Below are 23,627 nucleotides of genomic sequence, written 5' to 3'. Positions count from 1 at the left end.
AGTAATTCTTTGTTGCGGGGGGGGGGGGGGTTTCTGCATTGTAGGATACTTAGCAGCATCCCTGACCCCTACTTACTAGATGCCAGTAGCACATTCCCAGTTGTGGTAACCACAAATGTCTCTACACATTGTCAAATGTCCCCTGGGGGGGCGAGGGGGCAAAATAACCCCAGTTGATAACCACTGAGGTAGAGGTGAACTAAGGTGGATGAAAAGTTTTAAGACCTAAAACACATAAGGTACAGTTGAACCTAACAGAGATAAGTTTTCCCCAGGGAAAAGGGGTAAAGAAAGGAGATGTCTACAGAGGGTGAGAGAGGAAGAGGAACCCAAGAGTGCCCCAGAGGGAAAGAAGCAGGTGTAACCCAGGGGCTGAGGAGGAGGCGGTGTGGCAGTGCCAAAGCCACAGAACCTTTGAGCAAACTGAGCACTAAAAAAATACTGAGGGTCTGCTAGGAATGAGCAACCAGGAGAAGGCAATGTCACTGGAGGAGGGTGGAGACAAGGCAAACCACAATCCCAGATAGCTGTATGCAGTGGAAGCAGGGTGAGGGAAGGAATTAGAAACACAGAAAGAGGTTTGAGGCCTACAAAAAAGAATCAGAAAGGAAGAATCTGAAGATTAAACGAAAGGATAGAGGAAGGAGTGGAGAAGAGACACAGAGAAATATGGGCAAGAGAGAAGGGTGATGTGGGGGTCCATGACAGAAGAAAAACCCTCCTCAGATGCAGGTAGGAGACAGGGACAATGAAGGCCTGATGACCATAAGGTAGAAAGAAGCTGAGGAAATACACATCCTACAGCCTTGTCCTTATTTGAGCAGAGATGAAGACCCAGGAACCCGAGGGAACGTTCAAGGCTGATACAGCCCTGATGTCAGTTAGGGATGGACAGAAAGGTTCACGACAACGCTGAAGACCCAGCAAATACTGGGTAACAAAAAAACTGCAAGCAATCCATATCCAACCATTATGAAGTGAAAGAAGGAAATAGCACAGTATAATGTGGATACAGGGAAAAACCCATATGAAATAAGAGAAAATGGAAGGCCGAAACCAGAATCAGACAAATCCACAGTGCTGTTAACATGGAGTGATTTCACAAGGGCATTCTTCTCTGTGGCTTCTAAAACCACAGAAAGTAGTTAACCGTAGTGGCAAACAACAACAAAAAAACTGTACCCTCACTTGCTGAACACCAAAAAGGGAGCTAGGAGGTAGGAAGGGTTCAGGAAGGGTGAGTGGTTGAACTGCCTGTCAGTCTACCAACATGCACCTGGCACCAGAAAGACCATCAGAGCAAGGGACAAGGGGTTTCCCAGGAAGGAGGTCCACATGGCTTCCACTAGGGGAGGGTCACCTTGAATAGCTGACAAGCTGCAGCTGCAGCTTGCCGCTCAGCGTCAATCTTCTTGCTGCCATAACCTTCTACTTCCACGCTCTTGGGCCACTTTATGTGCAGGGTGACTTTCTGGGGAAGAGAGGAAAGACTCAGGACCCACACCTCTCCAGAGAGAAGATTGTTGCAAACCACTTGGAGAACCAATGGCAAAGCTGTGGACCTCACAGCAGTCATGGGGTAGGCTCCAAGTTGAGAGGGCAGGGCACAACCCCAACCCCATCCGTAACTCCTCCTAAGGCTCTAACTCTCCCATCCTCCAACCATTCCTCCCACCTCAAGTTGTTTTGATTCCTCAAGGTACCATGCTCTGGCCAAATGGCAAAGTGGGCCCCATCTTTATCTTTACAAATCTTCATTCAGAATGGTTTACCTACATGCTTCTGTGGGCCCCAGACCCCACAAGACTCTAGCAGTACTAGTTCTCAACATCAACTCTAGCCATCTGCAGTCCCAATTAGTCAGTGGAAGACCAAAGCCAGGGATTAGCGCAGAGGCCTGTCTCAGAGAAGGGGAGAACTCCTTGCAACTCCTGCCCTGTGTGTTCCCCTTTTCTAAACTAAGGATACATATTCTCTGGCTCTTCTTCAAACCTAGCCTTGCTCTGAGATTCACTGCTGAATCGTTTCCAATTCAGAAGACCCAGTCTACAGCCTCCTTGACAAAAACATCTAAGGGAGAGAGACGTGGCCAGTCTCCTTCCTGGAAGTCAGACCAATGCCTCTCCTGGCCACTAGCGTAATTACCTTTTTCTTTGGTCCATTTGTGTGCACGTAGACAAGTTTGTCTTTTGCATGTGAGATGCCGAGGGCTCTTCCAATCACACTGTTGAGAAGGTTTTTGGGCTGTGGGAACTCTTTTAATAGGTCCCTAGAAGCTAAGAAAATAAGAACAAAAGCATTACAGTTCTTTGTTTTCCTTTAAAAATTACCAATTCCATGGGATCTGTAGCAGGGCAACCCTGGGCTGGATTCCGAGGACATGACCCCAGACCACCCAAGAATATTGTGGAAAAGGAGAAAGGATGCCTTTAATGGTTACAGGGGACAGCAGGGCCACATCTACTTGCATAACCATTTCCTGAAGGAAGGAGAATGACCACACACCACAGAGGGCAACCAGTTCACACCCCCCTCTCATCCGATTATCTGATTTATTACATCAGCGACAGAAGCCTGCATGGCCAACAACTCCCCTAGTCTGGTATCTGAAGGAAGAAAAGAAAGGCACTTATTAAAAAAAAAAAAAAAAAAGACACCACACACACAAAGAAACTAGAGACCAATACAGTGCAAGCCCCTCCTAAGTGAAAGACACACAAAAAAGGGAGGGTTGGCCCCATGTCGCTAATGATGAGGTCCTGAGTATGAAAACCAGACTCCAGCTCTTAACTGTACTTCAACACCATGCAAAAGGTCTCCGAGAGCCAGACCACGTGAAGGGATACTGATTAGAGGCCATGACTGAGACATGGGCATGAGCTCTTCCTCTCCGAGATCTCTGGAGTCAAATACAGGATGCATCAGACATCAGGAGAGGTACCTCACTTCTTTAACTTGTTCTTTGGGCAATTCCCAGAGCACAAAAGAGCAGATGTCCACCTGGAGGCAGCTTCTGCCAGACATGGGGCCTAGCCAGGCTATAAAGATGCCTGCCGGGTGTGACTAGAAACAGAAGGAAGGGCCAATCTCTGAAACCACCCGGACTGGCCCTTCAAGGAGATTTATGGTCAGAGACCTGCAGGGGAGATGGGAGGCCTTTCAATCTCCATCCACAGTCTCTGACATCATATTCAACATTAAACCAGCTCCAAAAAGGAAGTTTGTGGGCTGTGTGTGTATGCATGTGTGCATCCTGCACCTGCATGTGTCATCATCATCATCATCTGGGGAGCTTTTTCACAGCACCAGATACCTTGAAGCCTCTGTATTTCGAAAAGGCTCCTCTGATTCTTATGTAACCCCAGTTGTCTGGGTAAAGAATTCCTGGAGAAAGGGAGCAAACCAGGAAGTACCAGAGGCTGTTTCCTTGGGGTAGACTCTGTGTCAACTGGCCAGGATAGAGGGTCCTGCCTGGCCCTGTCTCCCTCTAAATGATCATTTGTCAAGCAATTAAGAATCAAACCGTTGATGGAAAATCTATATTTTCTTTAGCACACTAAACAATTTAAACTGTATGGTCAGTTTATTCAAACACCATAATTACATGGAACTTTGAATAGGAAGTGAGATCTAGTTGGTTTGTACAGGTTAATGTGAAACCGTGAAACATCCCAAAGTAATTTGGGCAGAGAATAAAAATTTATTTGCAAAGCCCCCATGAGAGACTGGAGAAAAATGCGAAAATATTAAACTTCCCCACTTAGGGAATTACTGATATTCTCACAAGCACTGGGGACTACCAGTTCAGAAGGCCGAGCCCTTGATCTTGGGGCTTGCCCTTATGAAGTTTGTTACCGCAAGGAGAGGGCTAAAGCTACTTATAATTCTGCCTAAGAGTCCTCTCCAGAGAACCTCTTTTGTGGCTCAGATGTGGCATTTTTCTCTCTAAGGCCCACTCCGCAGGTAAACTCACTGCCCTTCCCCCTACATGGGACTGACTCCCAAGGGTATAAATCTCCCTAGCAACTTGGGACATGACTCTTGGGGATAAGCATGGACCAAGCATTGTGAGATTTAAAGTCTTCTTGACCAAAAGGGGGAAGAAAAATGAAAGAAAAAGTTTCAGTGGGTGAGAGTTTTCAAATGGAGTCGGGGAGGGTGTTTCTGGAGGTTATTCTTATCCATATATAGATACCCCTTTTTAGCTTTAGTGTATTGGAATAGCTAGAAGGAAATACCTGAAACTGTTGAACTGCAACACAGTAGCCTTGATTCTTGAACACGACTGGATACCTATAAGATTATACGGTGTGACTGTGTGGTTGTGAAAACTTGTGGCTCACACTCCTCTATCCAGTATACGGACAGATGAGTAGAAAAATGGGAACAAAAATTACATGAATAATAAGGGGGATGGAAGAGATGGGACGTTTTGGGTGTTCTTCTTTACTTGTATTTTTATTTTTATTTTTATTTTTTGGAGTAATAAAAATTTTCAAAAATTAATTTGGGTGATGAATGCACAACTATATAATGGTACTGTGAACAACCAATTGTACACTGGGGATGACTAGAGGGTATGTGAATATATCTCAATAAAACTGAATTGAAAAAAAAAATCAAGCCATCAAAAAAACAGTATCTCAGTAGACGCTAGGGGGTTGGATTTCACAACGGGAACCAACTTGAAGTAACCCACTAGACTCACAGTTGGCCCAATGCACAGGGACACCGTCCAGCTCTATAGCACCGGTGGAGGCTGGTTCTTTCTGGGGTTGCCCTCACCAGTTTCCGTCACTGCATATTCAGGAGGCACAAACCTGGGGGCCCTTCAGAGCAGTCATTGTGTCTCTATTTGAGATCTTGAAGAAACATGTATTTGGGGCTCTTTCTCACACTGGTGAGGATATGCTTACCCTTGGTGGCCTAACCCATCCGGCGGGAGTTCAACGTTTACCTGTTTTCCCCCATTCCCTCGAGGTCCGGCACCTTTCACCTATTCTTACCAGGTGCAGGAGCTCCACTCCCAGAACCTCCACGCTCCAGAGGTCCATTTGTGCCCGTTTCAAACTGAGCTCTACAACAGCAGCGCTGCGACACGCCAGGCGATGGCGCTCTCGGCCGCTATCGGAGAGAGGGCCCTGGCCCGCCAGGCCCTTGGCCAGCGAAACTCCGCCGCCACCCTCACTATTCATCATTCCCGATCACCAACAACGACGGCGGCCTCCCCTGTCTCCGGCTCGAACGCCTCCTGGCTGTGGTCCGGGCGGGCGGAGCCTGACGGGAAGATGCGCGAGCGTCCCCGTCGCCCCGCGCTACGAGTTCCCGGCCAGGAAGCATCCCGCCGGTCACCATGGCGCTCCTGCCAGCCCGAGAGCGCTACCGGAAGAGGAGGGCAGACGCGGAAGGCCCGAGCGCCGCGCGCCCCCATCTGGCCGGGAGGACCCCAGACCCCACCGCAGCCGATGGTCTGTCATCCTTCACTCTCCCAACAAATTCAAACCCACAGAGTCGTCGTCCTCTGGATCTGAGGCAGGGGGAGGGAATAGGCTCTTTGGTAAATGGTGCTAGGCTTAGCCCAATGTCCATCCAAGGAAATGAACTTGAGGGCTCCCTCTGGCTCCTCCCCATTGCTCATGAATACCCCACATGCCTTTGGCAAATTGGCTTGCATTCTGGACCATGTAGTGCAAGGTAAGGGTTAAACTGGACCACCGTTTCCCTTTGAATAGCTTACAAAGTAGAACTGGTGAAGAATCTGAAGGGGGCAGGGAAGACCTCTTAAACATAAGCAGAGCAACTTTATACCCCAAAGCTTGGGTCAAAGGTGAAAAATAGCGGATGTGGGCAGCCATCAGGATACTGTGCCAAGAAATGAGATGGTCCAGCAGTGAGTCCAAAGATGCTGTTCCTTAATTGTTTGAAAGCCAGGTGGGAGTCCATTTCCAAACTACTATGCCTGGATCCTAGCCAGTCTTATTCCTCTTCTGCCTCTTATGGCAGGGCTCTGGGTCAGCTGGAAATCAGACTGAGCCTGTATGTTGGGGATAGGGTCAGTGCAGACCAAGAAGCCTTGATGTCTCATTCCCTGGGAAAGCAGGGCAGTTGGAGGTAAGTTGGGAGGGAAGTTTTCTTTGTTTATTCTCCCAATTCTAGATCTGACTTGAGGACCCCTGGGGAGCTTGTTAAAACACAATGCTGGGTGCCACCCCCAGAGTTTCTCATTCATTACGTCTGGAGTGGTGCCTCAGAATCTGCATTTCTAACAAGTTCCCAGGTGATGATGAGGCTGCTGGTCTGGGGAACATATTCTGAGACACACTGGCCTATGGAAAGAATATGAGATTTGAGTCTTAATACTTGGGATTAGTCCCAACTCTACCACTTGCCATCTGTGAATCTTGGGCAGTTTCATCAATTGGGAAAATTAAGAAACCCTTGCTATACTCATCTTGTGGTAAGAAGCAAATGGGAATGCTTGGAAGAAGGCTTTGCAGAGTGTTCTGTAGATGCTGGCTGTTAGAGAAGCTGTTAGAGAAGCCCCTGCCCACTGAGGTCTGAGATGGTTGGGTGGACAGGTCCCTTAGAGACAGACCTGGAGCAGGGTGGTAAGGCCTTAACTCCAACTGCCTCCGTGCCCTCCTCAGAGGGGTTTTTTCACCAGGGAATGGGCAAAAGGGAAGATGGACTCAGCAGAAGTTGTCTCGCCTCACAAAAGGGCACCAGCATCTGTACAAAACTCCCTACCCAGCTCATCCATACTGGGATGGCAAGAACCCTTGAGGCAGAACATGATATTCCAAGGGCTTTGAATTTGGCCAGGTGGCGCATTAATTTTCCAAGGAGTCTAGGCATCTACCCAGCTTCAGGAATAGTTTTCAAGTATCATTAGTCCAAATTCCCTCAAAAAGAATCCAGAAGCTTACCAAGCTTGGTACTGGCAGGGGTCGCTGACAGCAAACTTTGAAAACCATAGTGCCTGAAAGCTAAAGGGAACGATAGCCTAGAAAGAAAGACCCCACCTAGAAAACAGGGCCAGGGCCCTTCCTGGTGCTTCATGAAGCCCTCAGTGTAGCACTCTACTCTGACAGCTACTTAGTCAGCATGAGGTTGAAATGATATGATATCCCAAAATCAAAGGGTATATACAAAGCAAACCATGAGTTAATTGTTCCAGCTGGGTAATAGGAACATGGGGGTTCATTAGACTTCCTTCTCTACTTTTGTAATCAGAAAACACATTTCAAACATATGTTTGAAATTTTATGTTAAAAAAAAAGTATCAGGTGGTGCCAACCAACTAGTTGCTTCTAGGGAGCTCACTGTCCCCTTTTCCTATTTCATTTACTTTAACTGGGCTCTAACAGCTGGCATCAACTTGAACAAATATTTTACCTCCACAAACCTCACTGCTTCCTATATAATGAGGGTGACTCCTTAGGCCAGCTCTTGGAACCCTTCTAGTTTTGTGATCTTCACTCCACTGGTGTAGAGCAGAGGTTGTAAAAGCACAGCCTGGGAACCAAATCTGACACCCACTGGCTATTTTTATAAATAAAGCTTTATTGGCACACAGCCATGATCATTCGTTTACATATTATCTATGGTTGCTTTCACCTTACAATGGCAGAACTGAGTAGCTGCAATAGAGACCATATGACCCAGAAAGCCTAAAATATTCACTATCTGCCCCTCTATAGAAAAAGTTTGCCAACCTGGTTCTCGAGGACCCTGAAGAAAGTTAGAGAGGCTCAGGAGCACTCTGCTTCCTCAGGATCCTCTGCCAGACACGCTTCTTTTCTACCAACATTAAGCTTTCTTTTCCACATTCTTTCAGGAGAGAAAGTTGACCCCTTTGCCTGTGAAAAGAGAGAAGTTCTGGAAAAAGAAAGGGCTTACTGGCTCCAAGATCTCTCCATCTACTTCTGGTTTAAATTTGCTAAACCACCAAATCTAGCAGCATGGAGTTAAGGTGTAAAGGATCTACTGAATACAAAGGAAGGTATTTCAGGATCTTAAACTTTGGAGGCCTTAGCAAAAAGCAACAGGAGGAAGCCCAAGATAGTGCAGGCTTTGGGATCAATGACAAAACTTGTGGAGGGAGGGTGGAAGGGACCATTGACACTTGCTCCAACTGAAGAAACTGAGGTCTCAGCTAACATTATGGCAACTTAGCCATAATTAGATATTGTACAGATGATAAAAAATGGTAAGAAATAGTTCATTTGGTTGGCAAAGAGCAGGGCACATCCCCATTAAGTCACCCATCCTCACGGCTTTCCCTTCCACATATGGGAAGCCACGAGGTCAGGGAGGTAAACCATCAAGACAAGAGGGCACATCTTTATGAGAGAAGGGACAGAAGAGACCAGCCATGTGGCCCCCAAGATCCTCTCAGAGGGAGTGAAATCCCATAGTGCTTTCTAGTGTTCTATATCTCAGATCTGGGTGGGTGGGGAAGACTGAGTAGTAAGTTTCTTGATTTATGCACCCTTTACCTTGGAAGGAGGCCTTGATAAGAGGTTGGTAATGAAGTGGGAGGTAGGTTGGGAAGTGTGGTGGTAGTTTATTCCCAATTTCAAATCTGACTCTGATGTGCACTGTGACCTATACAAGTAACCACCATTTTCTGGATGCTGTTTTCCTTATTTGAACACCAGAGAGACTGTTTCTGCCGCACACCTCCTTTTTAAGGGTAGAGTTACCAGTGAAGATTCTAGAGAATTAGAAAACGTGTTAGAAAGGCCCAACATCATATGTGCACTAAGAGGTCTGCTGCTTCTGTAAAGAAGAAACAGAGGCAAGTACACTTTCCAGCTAAGAGAAAGAGAAGGCAAAAGAGGCAAACTCCCAGGGATGCCTTCTGGAGGCACAGCTATGAGGAGTGACAATCAGGCTCAGGGCATCTGTGCTCTGGGGAAGAGAGAGCATGGCACCAATTGGGCTGCCCCAGAGGGGGCAGTTGCCCATCCCCAAAGCATTCTCCTCTGCCTGTGTTTAAGGAGGTGCTGGCTAGCCAGGCTGCTTGGTTAACCCCAACCAAGTGTCTTCAAGCTCAGCCAAAGCATATCTGACACTCTCAGACCACTCACCTGACATGTTCGAAATGTTAACGTTCAGCCTTTCGAGTTACAAGGCATTTTAAGAAAGAAAAAAAAAAAGGGCAATCAACTCTTGTTTTGGCAATGGTAGGGGGGTGGGATTTCTTTAAAATGTAAGTCAAATGGCAGGAGGGGCTGTAAATGCTTATTTCTATGCTGCTGTCCACAGACAGGACCACTGTAACAGGAGGGCAGGGCCTGTGGAAACTGTGTGGGAACATGGCAGCACCCAGAAACTGAGGTGCTCTGTGCTCTCTGCACCCTTCCTGAGCTCTTGACCTTCAAAGCACTTTACAGACAGACCCTAAAGTGGACATGCTGTCTTGAGTGGAGGCAAAGACTCTAGAACTGAAAATAGTGTCTTTCCATCAGTTAACCAGGGGAAGGTTGTGAAGAGGCAGCCTACGGAGCAGAAAAGAGCAGCTGTCAGGATGGGGAGGCTGCTAAGAGCACTGGTTGTAGCAGACCTCATGAAGATCTAAATCTGAGGGAAGAGTAGAGATGCTCACGGGCAGAGAACGTCTCTGGGTCCTTTTACTGGCCCTGGCCCTGGGTCCCAGTGAGACCTCAATGAGCCGTCACTTGTCTAGGTTGTCTGACATTCTCCTCCAATCAAAAGAGCCCAGCTTCTCAAATGGGCTGAAATCCATACTGTAATGTCAGTAAAGTGCTTTGAGGTGGAGAAAAGGGTGGTATTGGGGGTGGTAGTAGTGGTGTTAGGCACTAGGGAAGTGATATGCCAGGCATCCCCAAACTCTCGAAGATAGAGGACACTGGGCCAAGTCAGCAATCTCTGTTCTGCCCTGCTACAAGCATCCTGCTTCTCTGAACCACATGAACCAGAACTGCCTAGGAGCCAAGAAGGCCCAGGCTTGAGGATTCTCCACACTGGTGCTCAATACCCAGATTGAGCTAAGCTTTATTCCTGGCCATACAAGGAGGTCCAAGGGGACAGGAGGGTCCAAGTCATATGGCCAAGGATCATGAATAACCAGACCTTTCCAAGTGATCGCTCCCTCAGGCTTCTAAGAGCTCTGCTAACCCCACTCCCCACTCAATTTCCAGAGGTCCCATGGCCCTGGCATCTCGGCTCCCATTGCCACCCACCTCCCCACACACCCTGGGCCAAGCTGGTGCTGGAGGCAAGGCGCCTCCCTTACCTCGAGAGATGGTCCCTCCAGGGACAGTGTTGACACACATGGGTGGAAGGCGGGGTGGGGGAAGTTTGCACTGACGCTGCCTGTGCTGGGCCCGATCTGGGAAAAGAGAAAGAGTGTCAGGGAGTATTGTTCTCACCCTTCACAGTTTCCGACCCCCAGAGCGTCCATGAGGAGCTCTGGGCAACAATTGAGAGCCAAGCCCAGGTTCTGAGAAACAGTGCCATCAATGCCACACAGGAAGAAGGCCTTCCTCTTCTATAGATGCAATATCCAACAGCCTTGTAGAGGTCCCCTCTTGGCTCTCAAGAAAGCCCTCAAAACCTCCCGGCCCCTTTTCCCTTAGCCACCCTCTGTAAGATGAACACCCTTCCTGGGTACTTCTCTACAGTCTTGAGTTGTCAGCATGAGACAGGACAACAGCTGAGAGCTGAGTGCCATGGTCCCATGAAAACCCAGGGGATCATCTGTCTTCCACTTATGTAGCTATCCCTGCAGTTGCTATGGGTTCCCCTCGCAGCCACCTCAGCCATCAGATCTCAAATCAGTCTTTCCCTGTAAGAACTGGGCAAGAGAGGGACTTGGTTTCCCTTGAGATCCAAGACCAGAGAGACTTCTCTCTCTTTCTCAAAGTTAACACCTTGGAGAAAAGGTGCACAAGCTCTTTGCTCTCTTGGCCCCACTGGTTTCTGTGTAATGAATGCAGCAGGAGAGGAGCCTGGAAAGACGGCCACATACAGCACACACTTGAGAAACAGCATATTCTGTTACAACGATGCCCATTTCTATAATGCAAATTAGGTCATAAGCAATTGATAAGTAGGGGAATTATATCAGTTAAACATATAAGAACTTGGTCTGAATGTGATTTTTCTAAGTCAAGGGGATTTTAAAAAGCAGGAGTAGAATTAAAACTGTCAGGAGGAAAAGTAAAAGCCCTTTCAGATATTTTAAATATAAATAAAAAAAAGTGCCTATGGAAACTCAAGATGGTAGACAGATGGGTGTTTACTGCGCAAGTTTTTCAGTATTTTTTGAAAATTTTCATAATAAAATGTAGTGGGGGTGGGGAAAGCGAAATCCCTGCACTCAGGCCCTCCTCCCACAGACTCCCAACTGCACACTCTCCTTGCCTGCAGCCCCACTGGCTCAGAGCTCCACTTCCACCTGCACTGCTACAGCAACTGCCAGCTCTGTTCTCATTAGAGTACTTTTTGTACATTTTTAAGCATCACACTGAGCTGCCTGCCTTAGAGGTCCAAAGCATCTTCCCAGGCACCACTTAACTCTTTTGGTCATACTCTGGTCATAAAGATGTAGTTGCATAGCCCCAACTCTATTTTTCCCATAACCCCTCTTATGGTATTATAGGTATGTGATTTTTGCAGAAAATGTACATAGTGTTATAGCAGAAATGCCTGTAGGGTCTTCTGTAACAAAGTGCTGAGGATCAAGGTTTATCTTGGAACTAACTGCAAGCTAAGATTGCCTTGAAGCTAAAGCTGGAAATGACCAGCTCAACCTCTCTGTTTCCATTGAGGAGGGTCCTCATTCATAGTCAGGGATACTGGATTGAGAAAAAAAAGATATATGACTTGACAATTATTTATTATCTCATTAAGGATTTTCAGCAACTGAGGGAAAGTTGTTACAATCCCCTAACAGCATCGCCGAGCCTTCTTCTGATCTGGAGCAGGAGGAAAAATGCTTGCTACTAATCCAAGGTTTTTCAGTCTCGTGCTGAGTGTTAAAAATCCAGCTTGTTTTTCGTAGTCTGACTATGATGATATTACAGCTCAGAGGCCAAAAACCTGTGTTAAGATGCTGAGAGGGTCAGTAACAGGTCATTTACCAGGCACACAAGCATTCCGGTTGGGAGGTGCTGACAGCTCTGTTTAATTACCTAATAAGAAAGATGGTAGCCATAAGATCCAGAGTGTCACCATCCAAAATACTGGATGCAATTGCTAGAGCTGTTACTATCAGAACTATCAAATGGCCCATCCTATTGAGACTGTATGCTCCTGAGTATCAGGAAGCAATTTCTAAAAACAGTGTCTCCATCCTAGTGTGTCATACACAGCAAGTGCTCAATCATGCAGGCTCAAAGCACACTGTGTGCTTGCTGAGGCCTGGCCATCATTCTCCAGCAGAACATCAGCTACAGGATTGCAAACCAAATGGATCAACACAGTCACATTTTTATAGGCCTGCTATGCCAAAGACCAAGGGCTAAGCACAGAACAGAAGCCAGGTGCCTTTCCTATATCATCTCTAAACTTCACTATACCCCTGAAGATAGGGACTTGGAAACAGGATCAGGTAAGTTAACACCTTGCAAGTGTAAGCGGGGGCCAGTGTTGAACCCCAGGCAGTGACTCGGGAGCCCGAAGCTCTACGCCATGTTACATTTCCTTTCAAGATTCATGACACCCTAGGGAACTCATAATCTCATAATCAGGAAAAAACAGGCAGGTAAAAAGAACTCCATAAGAGGGAAAGAACAGTTCCTACAACAATAAAATGTCCCAAGGGCACACACAATCAATTGCCAAGGTCATGAGGCAAACCACAAGTGCTACCAGCTTTCAGAAGTTAGGACAGTGCATTCAGCCTTATACCCAGGAAACCACCAAAAGATAGGTGTGTTTGAAGGAAAATATTCAAGGTGGTAACACTCTGATTAATAGCTTTCCCTGAGACCTTCAAGCATAAAATGGTTATTGTTAAGAATACTCTTACCTGTGCAGACAGCAAGGCCCCAAATCAGACTGTGTTATGTCCTGAAGCTACTTAGCAAACATGGATTGTGTTTACCAGGTGTCAGGCCCTGTTCTAAGCTCTTTATATAAATTAATTCATTTGATCCTTGGAAGAATCCCTATGCTTGGCTTGTGTAAATCACGAGGAAATGGAGGCATAGAGAAGTTTAGTTACCTGCCCAAGTGTCCCCAACCAGTGAAGGGCAGAGCTGTGATGTGAACCAAGCATCTGGTTCTGGAGCCTCCGCTCAGTGAGCCTCTCCTGCCTCCCACTGAACTGAGGAAATTCTACTGATCCTAAATCTCCAGCCTAGGAAGTAAAATCCCAAATGCTACAAGGAAATTTTTCCCACATACTCTCTTACCTCCACCATCTCCCTACCATACCAGAGTGCTAAATAACATGGGAAAAAGGAGGATTGTGCTTATATTGGGCTCTCTGTCTTTTTATAAAGTCAGGATGTTAATGCAAAGATACTTCCTCCTCAAAAAAAAAACTTATTTTCATCCACCTTTGTCAAGCGGGTTTACAACAAATCTCACTCATTAGTAGGTAAAAACAAATCAATTCAGGGATACTTAATTTTCAGCTCAAAATGTGCTGTCCACACTAATCTCAAAGGTCAATTTTTCCTTTCTCAGACACAGTTAACCAATAAAAGCAAGAGGATAGAGAATAATTTTTTATGCAATATAAAAAGAGATGAAGTGGCTGAAGAAATCAAGAAGGCAGGAAGTTTAGGCGGGGCAAGATGGCAGACTGGTGAGCTGTAAGTTTTAGTCACTCCTCCAGGAAAGTAGGTAGAAAGCCAGGAACTGCGTGGACTGGACACCACAGAGCAATCTGTCTTTGGGCATACTTCATACAACACTCATGAAAATGTGGAACTGCTGAGATCAGCGCTACAAAAAAGGAAAACTACTGGCCAATCTCCCTAATGAATATAGATGCAAAAATCCTCAACAAAATACTTGCAAATCGAATCCAAAGACACATTAAAAAAATCATACACCATGACCAAGTGGGGTTCATTCCAGGCATGCAAGGATGGTTCAACATAAGAAAAACAATCAATGTATTACAACACATTAAAAACTCAAAAGGGAAAAATCAATTGATCATCTCAATAGATGCTGAAAAAGCATTTGACAAAATCCAACATCCCTTTTTGATAAATACACTTCAAAAGGTCGGAATTGAAGGAAACTTCCTCAACATGATAAAGAGCATATATGAAAAACCCACAGCCAGCAGAGTACTCAATGGTGAGAGACTGAAAGCCTTCCCTCTAAGATCAGGAACAAGACAAGGATGCCCGCTGTCACCACTGTTATTCAACATTGTGCTGGAAGTGCTAGCCAGGGCAATCCGGCAAGACAAAGAAATAAAAGGCATCCAAATTGGAAAAGAAGAAGTAAAACTGTCATTGTTTGCAGATGATATGATCTTATATCTAGAAAACCCTGAGAAATCGACGATACAGCTACTAGAGCTAATAAACAAATTTAGCAAAGTAGCGGGATACAAGATTAATGCACATAAGTCAGTAATGTTTCTATATGCTAGAAATGAACAAACTGAAGAGACACTCAAGAAAAAGATACCATTTTCAATAGCAACTAAAAATTCAAGTACCTAGGAATAAACTTAACCAAAGATGTAAAAGACCTATACAAAGAAAACTACATAACTCTACTAAAAGAAATAGAAGGGGACCTTAAAAGATGGAAAAATATTCCATGTTCATGGATAGGAAGGCTAAATGTCATTAAGATGTCAATTCTACCCAAACTCATCTACAGATTCAATGCAATCCCAATCAAAATTCCAACAACCTACTTTGCAGACTTGGAAAAGCTAGTTATCAAATTTATTTGGAAAGGGAAGATGCCTCGAATTGCTAAAGACACTCTAAAAAAGAAAAACGAAGTGGGAGGACTTACACTCCCTGACTTTGAAGCTTATTATAAAGCCACAGTTGCCAAAACAGCATGGTACTGGCACAAAGATAGACATATAGATCAATGGAATCGAATTGAGAATTCAGAGATAGACCCTCAAATCTATGGCCGACTGATCTTTGATAAGGCCCCCAAAGTCACTGAACTGAGCCATAATGGTCTTTTCAACAAATGGGGCTGGGAGAGTTGGATATCCATATCCAAAAGAATGAAAGAGGACCCCTACCTCACACCCTACACAAAAATTAACTCAAAATGGACCAAAGATCTCAATATAAAAGAAAGTACCATAAAACTCCTAGAAGATAATGTAGGAAAACATCTTCAAGACCTTGTATTAGGCGGCCACTTCCTAGACTTTACACCTAAAGCACAAGCAACAAAAGAGAAAATAGATAAATGGGAACTCCTCAAGCTTCGAACTTTCTGCACCTCAAAGGAATTTCTCAAAAAGGTAAAGAGGCAGCCAACTCAATGGGAAAAAATTTTTGGAAACCATGTATCTGACAAAAGACTGATATCTTGCATATACAAAGAAATCCTACAACTCAATGACAATAGTACAGACAGCCCAATTATAAAATGGGCAAAAGATATGAAAAGACAGTTCTCTGAAGAGGAAATACAAATGGCCAAGAAACACATGAAAAAATGTTCAGCTTCACTAGCTATTAGAGAGATGCAAATTAAGACCACAATGAGATACCATCTAACACCGGTTAGAATGGCTGCCATTAAACAAACAGGAAACTACAAATACTGGAGGGGATGTGGAGAAATTGGAACTCTTATTCATTGTTGGTGGGACTGTATAATGGTTCAGCCACTCTGGAAGTCAGTCTGGCAGTTCCATAGAAAACTAGATATAGAGCTACCATTCGATCCAGCGATTGCACTTCTCGGTATATACCCGGAAGATCGGAAAGCAGTGACACGAACAGATATCTGCACACCAATGTTCATAGCAGCATTATTCACAATTGCCAAGAGATGGAAACAACCCAAATGTCCTTCAACAGATAAGTGGATAAATAAAATGTGGTATATACACACGATGGAATACTACGCGGCAGTAAGAAGGAACGATCTCGTGAAACATATGACAACATGGATGAACCTTGAAGACATAATGCTGAGCGAAATAAGCCAGGCACAAAAAGAGAAATATTATATGCTACCACTAATGTGAAATTTGAAAAATGTAAAACAAATGGTTTATAATGTAGAATGTAGGGGAACTAGCAGTAGAGAGCAATTAAGGAAGGGGGAACAATAATCCAAGAAGAACAGATAAGCTATTTAACGTTCTGGGGATGCCCAGAAATGACTATGGTCTGTTAATTTCTGATGGATATAGTAGGAACAAGTTCACAGAAATGTTGCTATATTATGTAACTTTCTTGGGGTAAAGTAGGAACATGTTGGAAGTTAAGCAGTTATCTTAGGTTAGTTGTCTTTTTCTTACTCCCTTGTTATGGTCTCTTTGAAATGTTCTTTTATTGTATGTTTGTTTTCTTTTTAACTTTTTTTTTCATACAGTTGATTTAAAAAAGAAGGGAAAGTTAAAAAAAAAAAAAAAAGAAAAAGAAAAACAAGGAAAAAAAAAGATGTAGTGCCCCCTTGAGGAGCCTGTGGAGAATGCAGGGGTATTCGCCTACCCCACCTTCATGGTTGCTAACATGACCACAGACATAGGGGACTGGTGGTTTGATGGGTTGAGCCCTCTACCATAAGTTTTACCCTTGGGAAGACGGTTGCTGCAAAGGAGAGGCTAGGCCTCCCTATATTTGTGCCTAAGAGTCTCCTCCTGAATGCCTCTTTGTTGCTCAGATGTGGCCCTCTCTCTCTAGCTAAGCCAACTTGAAAGGTGAAATCACTGCCCTCCCCCCTACGTGGGATCAGACACCCAGGGGAGTGAATCTCCCTGGCAACGTGGAATATGACTCCCGGGGAGGAATGTAGACCCGGCATCGTGGGACGGAGAACATCTTCTTGACCAAAAGGGGGATGTGAAAGGAAATGAAATAAGCTTCAGTGGCAGAGAGATTCCAAAAGGAGCCGAGAGGTCACTCTGGTGGGCACTCTTACGCACACTTTAGACAACCCTTTTTAGGTTCTAAAGAATTGGGGTAGCTGGTGGTGGATACCTGAAACTATCAAACTACAACCCAGAACCCATGAATCTCGAAGACAGTTGTATAAAAATGTAGCTTATGAGGGGTGACAATGGGATTGGGAAAGCCATAAGGACCACACTCCACTTTGTCTAGTTTATGGATGGATGTGTAGAAAAATAGGGGAAGGAAACAAACAGACAAAGGTACCCAGTGTTCTTTTTTACTTCAATTGCTCTTTTTCACTCTAATTATTATTCTTGTTATTTTTGTGCGTGTGCTAATGAAGGTGTCAGGGATTGATTTAGGTGATGAATGTACAACTATGTAATGGTACTGTAAACAATCGAAAGTACGATTTGTTTTGTATGACTGCGTGGTATGTGAATATATCTCAATAAAATGATGATTAAAAAAAAAAAAAAAAAAAAAAGAAGGCAGGAAGTTGCTGCTCTGAGCCCCAGTACATCCAACCCTCCTTTTGGCACCATTCAACAGGTTACCGAGAGCACCACTTGGCCAAGGTTTCCCAGCCCTCCAGGAATGTAACTTGGAGAGGTGACACAAGTGGGAAGATCACCTTAAACAGCAGTTGTGGAAGCCCTGTTACAGTTCTCATTTATCTGTAAAACACACTCAGACAGGAGCCTCAGGGCCAGCTTTAACACAAGCTCTAGGCCTTTCACTCTTTGGTCACTGAAGGAGAAAAGCCATGTCCCCTCCAAGACATACAAAGCCCTCCAGCATCTGGCACCTGAAGCCCTAACAGCTCCAAAACTTGTTGTAAGCAGCCCTTGAGCTCTGCTCTACAACCCTGCCACAGCTTAACTCTGCCACTGAGTATGCCACCTCCCGCCTCCTGCTGGAGAGCACTGATCTCAAGACTCTAGTGTCACTTTGCCATAGTTTCTATAGGATAACAATTACTCTATCTACCTTCTCCAGTGTTTACTGAGCTCCACCTCCCCACCCCTCAACATGTGCAACATGCTGTGCTAGATGCTAGGATGATAAAAGATGAGTACAACAGGCCCTGGCTGCAGAGAGCCTCCAATCTAGTAACATAATGATCAATTTGGAATAGACTAAGCACAAAAAATTACAAGTACAGTGCTGTGGAAAGTTGGAGAGAGGAGCGATTACATTTGGGTCACAGAATCAGGGAAGGGTCATGATGGAGACTGTGTAAAACACTGGTTTAGAAGAAAAGGTAGAATTTCAGTAAGTAGTATGTGAGAGAAGGCATTCCAGAGGAGGTGAGGGTAATTGTGTGCAAAGGCCTGGGCAAGGGCAGCACACAGGTATAAGGGTCATGCAGGTAAGGAGGGCTAGGGGCAAAAAACAAAGAGGACTAGGAAAGGACTTTGGAAAGTTACCCGAAGACGGGATTTAAGGTCTATACACTAGTTAGAGGGATTTTTCAGCCTTCATAGCTGTCTATCAGTGGGAAGGAGACGAGAGGTCACAAGCACATTTATTTACCTTCTTACCTTTTCTGAATGAGTCCAGGCTGAACATTTCTGGCCAGGAGGGAAAGCTGGAATCCTGAAAAGGCAGGCCAAGAGGCAATGGTTAATATTCCTGGTCCAGGAACTCACAGAGAAGTCTTTAATAACATAGACGCACTGTCCAGAAGACAAGAAAAATGAAGCTCTTCACTAATGAGCCCCAAGTGCTGTTCCCCATTGTTAAGGATGGGAATGTCAGCTCCACTCTCAAGTTATTACATGTCTTTGTTTCTTTCTAATTAAGACCTTTCTTCTTTTCTCTGTCCTAAAACTCTGAGCCCTGTTAAACAGAAGGGGACGCATTTCAACATAAAACATATGATTTCTACCTCACCACAATACCTGATTTCCCTAGGACTTCCAGGAAGAAAAGAAATTCTACATGTCCTCCTCTCAGGTGATATCAGGAAATGGGACTGATGACTGCCTTACAGACAAACTGGACTACTGGCCTTTCAAAAAACCTAGTCAAGCCCCTAGGAATGGAATGTGACTGACAGCATCAAAGAGTAACAGTACAGTTATTCAGAATAGAAAGCTTTTCAAAGTAGAATCTCTGAGAAACAACAGATAATATCAACTGGTGGCCAAAATTTTGGTGCACTTGCTCATTAGTACATGTAACTGAGGCCTATACATGCAGAGTAAAAAACAAAAATCAAAAAAAAAATAAGTAACATCTCTGGCTTAATGATTTCATTTAAAATATACTCAAACTCAGACTCATACATGTGTTTAATAATGGAATGCTTCTGGGTTAGCTGATGAAAGCTTATGTGGCCTTAGCCTAACCACATCCACAAAGTGTTTTAGGATATCAGGATAATGTCCAAGGTTACTAGGAGTTTACCGGGGCCTACACTCCTGCTCCTGACTGCTGTTCCCTCTCATTTTCAAATCATGGGGAGGTGGGGGTGGAGGGCTGACCTGGGGCCGAATCTTTCAGGTCCATAGCAGGTCTGCCCTGACGGCCTCCTCTCCCCCAGGGATGCCGGAAATTTCAGCCGATAGGATATGGTAGCTCAGAGAGAAAACTTTAATACAATATCAACAGTGATACAATTTACTTTAGAAAGTTACATTCTATAGACTCCCTCTATCCAAATTCAAAGAAAAAGGATATATAATTTGAGATTCTACTTTTAAGGAAAATTGGAGTATTATAAAATCTAAAACATCTCAACCTAAATAGTTTCTGGCTAAGACATTGCAAGTTAATATACTCGTAAACAGACTCTTAATTTGCTTTTAAAAAGTCCTTGATCCTTTCCAGGCCCAACTAAGGCCCATATACCACTATGTTTTCCTGTACTGGCCTGAAAAAATATCATATGAGTCAAGATAGGATCTCTTAGAGACAGTTTACACAGCTCCAAGACATTTCATAGAGATCCCAAAGAAAGCTGCCTTCCTTTTAATACAGTAATATGTTAAAAACCTTTGTGGTTCATATTTTCTCTTAAATAATTTAGAGATAAGTAAATTCTACTATGTCAAGATTTCTTGCATAATGCAACACCACTTAACTCCAGGTAGAGTCACGAAGGGATGATTCCAGGACAGAGAGATTCTTTAATGGCCAATTTAAAAGGACACCCCTCTTCCAAGTCAGTCACAAAAGGACTTGGTACATGCCCCTTCCTTCACAGTGTGGTCGAGCACTAGAACCACCAATGCTTTGTACCTGTGGCTACATCAACTTACCTTACAAGAGCAGTGACGATCTCAGATTTTGTAGGCTTTTACACTGGAGCTGAAGTCTCTCCCTGCTATTCCTCATCACGAGGCTGGGCCTCCTCCTGGGAAGTACAATGCTGGTCACTCAAATGGTGACCCCTCAGGGAAGGAAAGTTGCTCCAATCATTGAACGTTATTTACTAACTCTAACAACAAGGACAAGGTTTGTTAGTGGCAATAACGCAGATACTGGACTTATTGACCTCACTTCAGGATCTGCCGTGACCCATCAAATTGTGAGCTGACCTACAGCAGCATCTGGAAGATACCAAGAAAGAGATGTCACAGGAAACAGGGGCTTGTCAGCCTGAAAAGCCTCCTCTCCAAACCCAGAGCAAAACATGCTTCAGTTTTGAGTGTTAAGCCCCTAATGTCTGTAACACAAATTTATCCAATGTAGATAATGAAGTGTTAATGTTCTTCCAGATTGGGAAAACTAGAATTAAATGTTAAATAGCAGTTTCATGTTTGCAAAGTACTTCCATAGACTTTATTTCATTTAATCCATGCAACTACCCAGTGAGGCAGGAATTATCTTTCCAAAAGGAGGAAACTGAGGCACAGAAGGTTATACAACTTTCCCAGAATCCCATAGCTGGCACAAGGCAGCATGGAAATCTGCATTTAGATAGTATGATTTCAAAATTTTTCATGCTTATAAACAGTTTTTCTTATTTCCAGGATATTAGGCTGTTGCCTAAATGTTCCATGGTTTATTCCTTGAAATAACATTTTATAATGACATCTTCAAAGGGCTGAAAGGGGTGAGAACTGTCCAACTGATAAAACTTTGGACCACAGCCATATAAATTGAAACACTTGGAGCATAAATAGCTTTAGGGGGTAAGAGGACAACGTGCAGAGGTAAAAAAAATGCAGCAAAGAATGTAGTTTCTGCATATTAAACATCTACACAAATAAAAAGCACTACCATAAATCTTAAGTAATCTTAAGTAATGTATCCTGAAAAGAATCGTCCCTCTTGGAGACTCCAAGACACTTAGTGATATCGAAAGATGTAGTCAAGACCACAATGACAGTGGGGTCATTGCTTTCCAAGAAACTGCACAGGAAAACAGCAGACAATGTCTCATCTTGCTCTGGCCCCTAAGCTGGTTGAGAATCTGCAACCGTATGGCAAAAGCCCCTGTGGACTAGGGTTGCAAAGTGGGATTGCCTCTGTCCTGCAAAATCGCAATTAAGGTGAACAATTTTGCTACACGAGGACTAGCCAGATAGCATGCTGACACCATACTCCTTGCTTGGGGGTTCTGAGGACCCTTGAGACTGCAGTTCACTGCAAACAAAGGACCCAACATGCATTAGGTCTTCCCCTGCGAAATGGGCCAAACCATCACCAGCAAACAAAGAACACCTCATCCCTTTGCCTCCCCCAGTATCACGGCCGTGTTAAAGGGGCCAAGCCAGGGAGACCACAATGCACCAGGCCTCCCTCTGGAGGAACGGTCCAGGAGGCACCGAGGGCAGACAAAGATCCCGGGGCACTTCGGGGGCTTCCGCCAGGCCCTGCCTAGGGCAAACGGAGCATCCCCTGAGGCGAGGGCGTCGTTGCGCCAATGAAGCGGCCTCTCCCGCGGTCCCCGCGGAGCCCCTGGCTCCGAGGCCCGCCCCAGCGGACCGGTCTGGCCCCCGCCCCCGTCCGGCTCCATGGCAACGGCAGGCCGAGGCCTGGCAGCCCACAGGTCGGCCAGGCCGGCTTCCCGGGCAGGCCTAGGATGCCCGGCCTGCTCTTCGGGCCCGCCCGCTTCTCCACCCCACTCTCCGCCAGTCCGGCAGTCGGACCCAGACCCCTTCTCGCGTCGACCACCCCAGGCCGCGGCAGGTTCCCCAAAGGGCCACGAAAAGGAAGAATAATAAGCCCAATTCACCTGTTGTTACAGATGTGAAACAAGCCTCGGTGCACCGCGCATGAGCCGCGGCCCCCCCCCCCCACCGCGGCGGGACTACAACTCCCACCAGCGGCGGCGCGACCCCTTCCGGGTCCCGTGGCGGAAGTCCCGCCGGCCGCCCCGGCTCTCCCCGCCTTGCGCCACCGGCCCCGCCTTCCGTCCGGGGGGATCCCACGTCTCAGCGGGTCTCGAGCAGGACCCCCAAGCAGGGCTCGTAGACGGAATTCAGGGCTCATGGCGCCCGGCGGCCAACGCGCGGCGAAACACCACCTCCAAGTCCAAAGGGGTGTGGCCATGCGGGCGGAGGCGGGACTTCCGGCGTCCTCTCGAAGTGGAGGGGCGCTCTAGCTGCTGTAGGGTAGCGGTAACAGTGTCCCCTAAGGTGGATGAGGCGGTCAGGGTAGACTTCACAGCGCAGCCCCTCTCGCAACATCTTAACATCCGACAGTGTGAGAGCGGGGAGGGCCCTTGGGTCCCCGTGCCAGTGAGTAACAGGTGGGTTCAGGGCTGAGCCGGGAAGGAAATTGAGCTCGGCTTGCGGTATTCCTCTCGCTTTGCCGGCCACTGCTGGCTGCCACTTCTCCATCTCCACTTTGGTCTTTTGTTTTCCTAGTGAGGTGAGAATGCTTGCCTCACAAGATTGTAGGGACGGTAAAATCAATGTGATGACGTGTTGTAAACTGTATAACGCTAGCAAAAAAATAGGTGGTACTTGCTGGTAGTGGGGAGACAGCAGGCCTGAGTGTTGTCAGGCTGGTCTAGAGGTCCCGCTCCCGGCTCCATCACCTCCTAGGAGAAAGAAAGGGCATTGTCCCGGTTTTGTACTGCAGTCCGCTTATAGTTGAGGCTCGTGTATATGTCCTATGGAATCCAATTTCAAAAGGAGAGGGGCAGCTCTGAGGCTAGGGCAGGAATTCAGAGCTGGGAAGATCTAGAATATGCTTTTAAGATTGGCTAAGTGAAATATAAATAATTAGTGCCATATCCCTTCAATTTTGCTTCCAAACAAAGTCAACAAGTATATATGGTTTTCTTGTTCTCTGTATACTGACAGGAGGCTAAGAAGGGTGGAACATAAAAATTCATCCAAATCATTATTATCTATCCTGAGCAAGGCATGGTGCTATGTTGTATGGGGAATATAGCAATCCATGCATAGATTAGAGTTGCTAAAAGGGTGTAGAAAATGCAAAGACCCTGCCCTTAAAGGGCTTAGAACCTAGTAGAGAAAATGACGGTAAGGTGTGACGCAAATAGAAAGTAATAAATGCTGTAGAAGAGGTATAAAGGAGGTCAAATAACTGAGTGGTTGCTCCTGAATGTCAGCATCAGAAAGAAAGAACTATGTGAGCAAAGACATCCAGGTGGAAAAGGGC

At 45.5% G+C, this 23,627-nt stretch overlaps 1 protein-coding gene across 6 annotated transcripts in view; it reads right to left on the bottom strand.

Moving 5' to 3' along the window:
- DHX30 (DExH-box helicase 30) overlaps window positions 1-22,281 on the bottom strand; it is a 31,571-nt gene extending 9,290 nt beyond the window's left edge. Inside the window, exons 1-7 of one of the 6 annotated variants that reach the window (XM_037849901.1) lie at window positions 22,231-22,273; window positions 20,309-20,599; window positions 19,532-19,638; window positions 18,587-18,641; window positions 10,262-10,357; window positions 2,146-2,276; window positions 1,361-1,471 (exon numbers count right to left, since the gene is read on the bottom strand). In XM_037849901.1, coding sequence (XP_037705829.1) covers window positions 1,361-1,471; window positions 2,146-2,276; window positions 10,262-10,357; window positions 18,587-18,614 — 366 coding nt within the window. In that variant the 5' untranslated portion in view covers window positions 18,615-18,641; window positions 19,532-19,638; window positions 20,309-20,599; window positions 22,231-22,273. Of the gene's footprint in view, window positions 1-1,360; window positions 1,472-2,145; window positions 2,277-9,092; window positions 9,118-10,261; window positions 10,358-18,586; window positions 18,642-19,531; window positions 19,639-20,308; window positions 20,600-22,230 lie in introns of those variants that run through there. The other 5 variants (XM_037849893.1, XM_037849924.1, XM_037849885.1 and 2 more) reach the window with 5 other exon arrangements.
- Between the last annotated feature and the right edge of the window lie 1,346 nt (window positions 22,282-23,627).

The sequence above is a fragment of the Choloepus didactylus genome, chromosome 1, assembly GCF_015220235.1.
Source record: "Choloepus didactylus isolate mChoDid1 chromosome 1, mChoDid1.pri, whole genome shotgun sequence".
Classification (NCBI taxonomy): Eukaryota; Metazoa; Chordata; class Mammalia; order Pilosa; family Megalonychidae; genus Choloepus; species Choloepus didactylus.
The sequence above is the reverse complement of the archived record's forward strand: the minus strand, read 5'-3'. Positions and strand labels throughout refer to the sequence as shown.